General features: G+C 35.9%; 1 protein-coding gene across 1 annotated transcript; it reads right to left on the reverse strand.

Moving 5' to 3' along the window:
• Window positions 1-331: 331 nt before the first annotated feature.
• On the reverse strand, window positions 332-1,445 carry LOC148587655 (uncharacterized). The gene is made up of 5 exons (XM_088512910.1): window positions 1,362-1,445; window positions 1,159-1,251; window positions 979-1,083; window positions 520-872; window positions 332-419 (listed from the first exon to the last, which is right to left on the reverse strand). The coding sequence occupies exons 4-5, from the start codon at window positions 864-866 to the stop codon at window positions 371-373; spliced, it is 396 nt and encodes a 131-aa protein (XP_088369036.1). The 5' UTR covers window positions 867-872; window positions 979-1,083; window positions 1,159-1,251; window positions 1,362-1,445; the 3' UTR covers window positions 332-370.
• Window positions 1,446-1,929: the final 484 nt, after the last annotated feature.

The raw sequence follows: 1,929 nt of genomic DNA on the forward strand, positions 1-1,929 counted from the left end.
TGCTTGGGCGGTTTAACTTTCTTGTACTCTTGTCATCCTGCATACACTTAAAAATAAAATTTAGAAAGATATTATTACTCCCTTGCATTGTTTACTCAAAGTTCTTTAACCTTGATAACCATGTCAAGGGAGATTTACTAACTCAAAAGTTGTTGAACCAAAAATTTTGCGAATATCTTAATATAATATAAACCAAATAAAAAGTACCAACAGATATACATTACCAAACAGATCACGATCAACAAATAGTCAAATACACATTAGCAAATAGAAAGTACCAACAACTATCCAAATACATAGTATCAAAAAATATATCACAAATACATGCTATCAAAGAGTACATCCTAAATAAAGTTATTCCAAAGCTCCCTCAATTGTTGGCTTCACTTGATGCACCTCCAAGCAAGCTCCCTCCAGACCTAATAGAATAAAATTTCATATAATGATCAATAAGCTTTTTAACGATTACTTAGTATGTGTGTTTTTGTAAAATTAATGCATAGGTAAAGTTTCACTAACCCTCCAATACGTGACATTAAGAACTCAACAGTGGCTTTTAATTTGTTCGTTTCCTCAACGTTGGCTTGCAAATTCTCTCTGTACTGATGAAGTTCAATTCTAGTCTGTTGAAGCTCGCTTTGAGTATCTTCTTGTCTTTTCCTACACTCATCGTGGTTGTCGAACTGGGTGAACGCTTGAGATGAAGTTCTTAAAGGGGTAGGAATAAGACCGCATCCCATTCCTCTAACGTGCCCAGTTCGTCGGCCCCCTAGTACTTGTGTGACTATTTCTTGCATTCGGTCATCCACACTTGTTCCCTCCACATTGCCTTCCTCTAAGCCCTCACTGGTTGTTAATTCTTGCATTTGAAGCTGCACAAGTCATAGTTGGCCTTAGTTTAACATATACTTCATGCAAGTTTACTATTCATGTTCTTCACTAATCAACTTAATGATCGGAGCGTAAACAATTACTTACATATAGACTTTTGCATTTGTCGTTCACAAACTGTTTATCCTTTTTTCTTGTATGGGTAACCTCATACAGTTCAACAGGATTAGGCTTCACTTTTGTTTCTTGTTCCTACACATAATACATATAATCAAAGTTTACACTAAATAACGTTACTTTCATTAAATTATGGTACGAGATACTTACCTTTTTGTAAATGACATTGACAAATGAACAAGTCCCAGCTGTGTGATTTGTTTCCAATTTGCTTCTGTTTAGGGTATTTCGTTCAGACTTTTTCTATGAAATTTGGAAAGAAAAAAAAAACACAATTATTCATAAAATGTCCTCAAGTGCATGCAAATTATATCAATTTGAATATTCTAATCAGTATAATAATATATATTTACCTTCCATTTACCGTCATCAAATGAGTCACATATTAGGTTCCACTGTTGAGGACCATACCCTGCTGGCACGTTTTCCCTCCCAATAGCCTTAGCCCTGGCAATCCCCTCATCATCGTCTTTATCAATGCCGTCAAAATATTTCTTGTAATGATCCCTATACAAGTTCGAACGAAGCCTAGCATATGCACGACCCAATTTATTTTCAACAGCTTTGATGTGCTCGTATCGTTCCATATTCAGTGCGAAGTTTGACTGATACATAATAGATAAGAAAACAATGGTAAAAAATGTGTCACATTAATTTTCCATACGAAACATATTATTAAACATTACATTGATATTCATACCTGAACATGAAACAACAACTTGCTCTTTTCTTCAGCTGGGACCTTTTTCCATTCACCGTGATGGAGTTCGCACATGTTACGAATAATCTCTCCAATCTTGCTTGCAAACCATGATGCATTCTCGCCTACAGGTGCCCGGTGTCTATTTGGGATGTTTAGCACTACGGGACCATGCTTAAGTACATGGTCACTCAACTTCTTACACTTGGCCTTACCCCTTA

Source organism: Corylus avellana, chromosome 2 (genome assembly GCF_965113065.1).
Source record: "Corylus avellana chromosome 2, dhCorAvel1.hap1.2, whole genome shotgun sequence".
Classification (NCBI taxonomy): domain Eukaryota; kingdom Viridiplantae; phylum Streptophyta; class Magnoliopsida; order Fagales; family Betulaceae; genus Corylus; species Corylus avellana.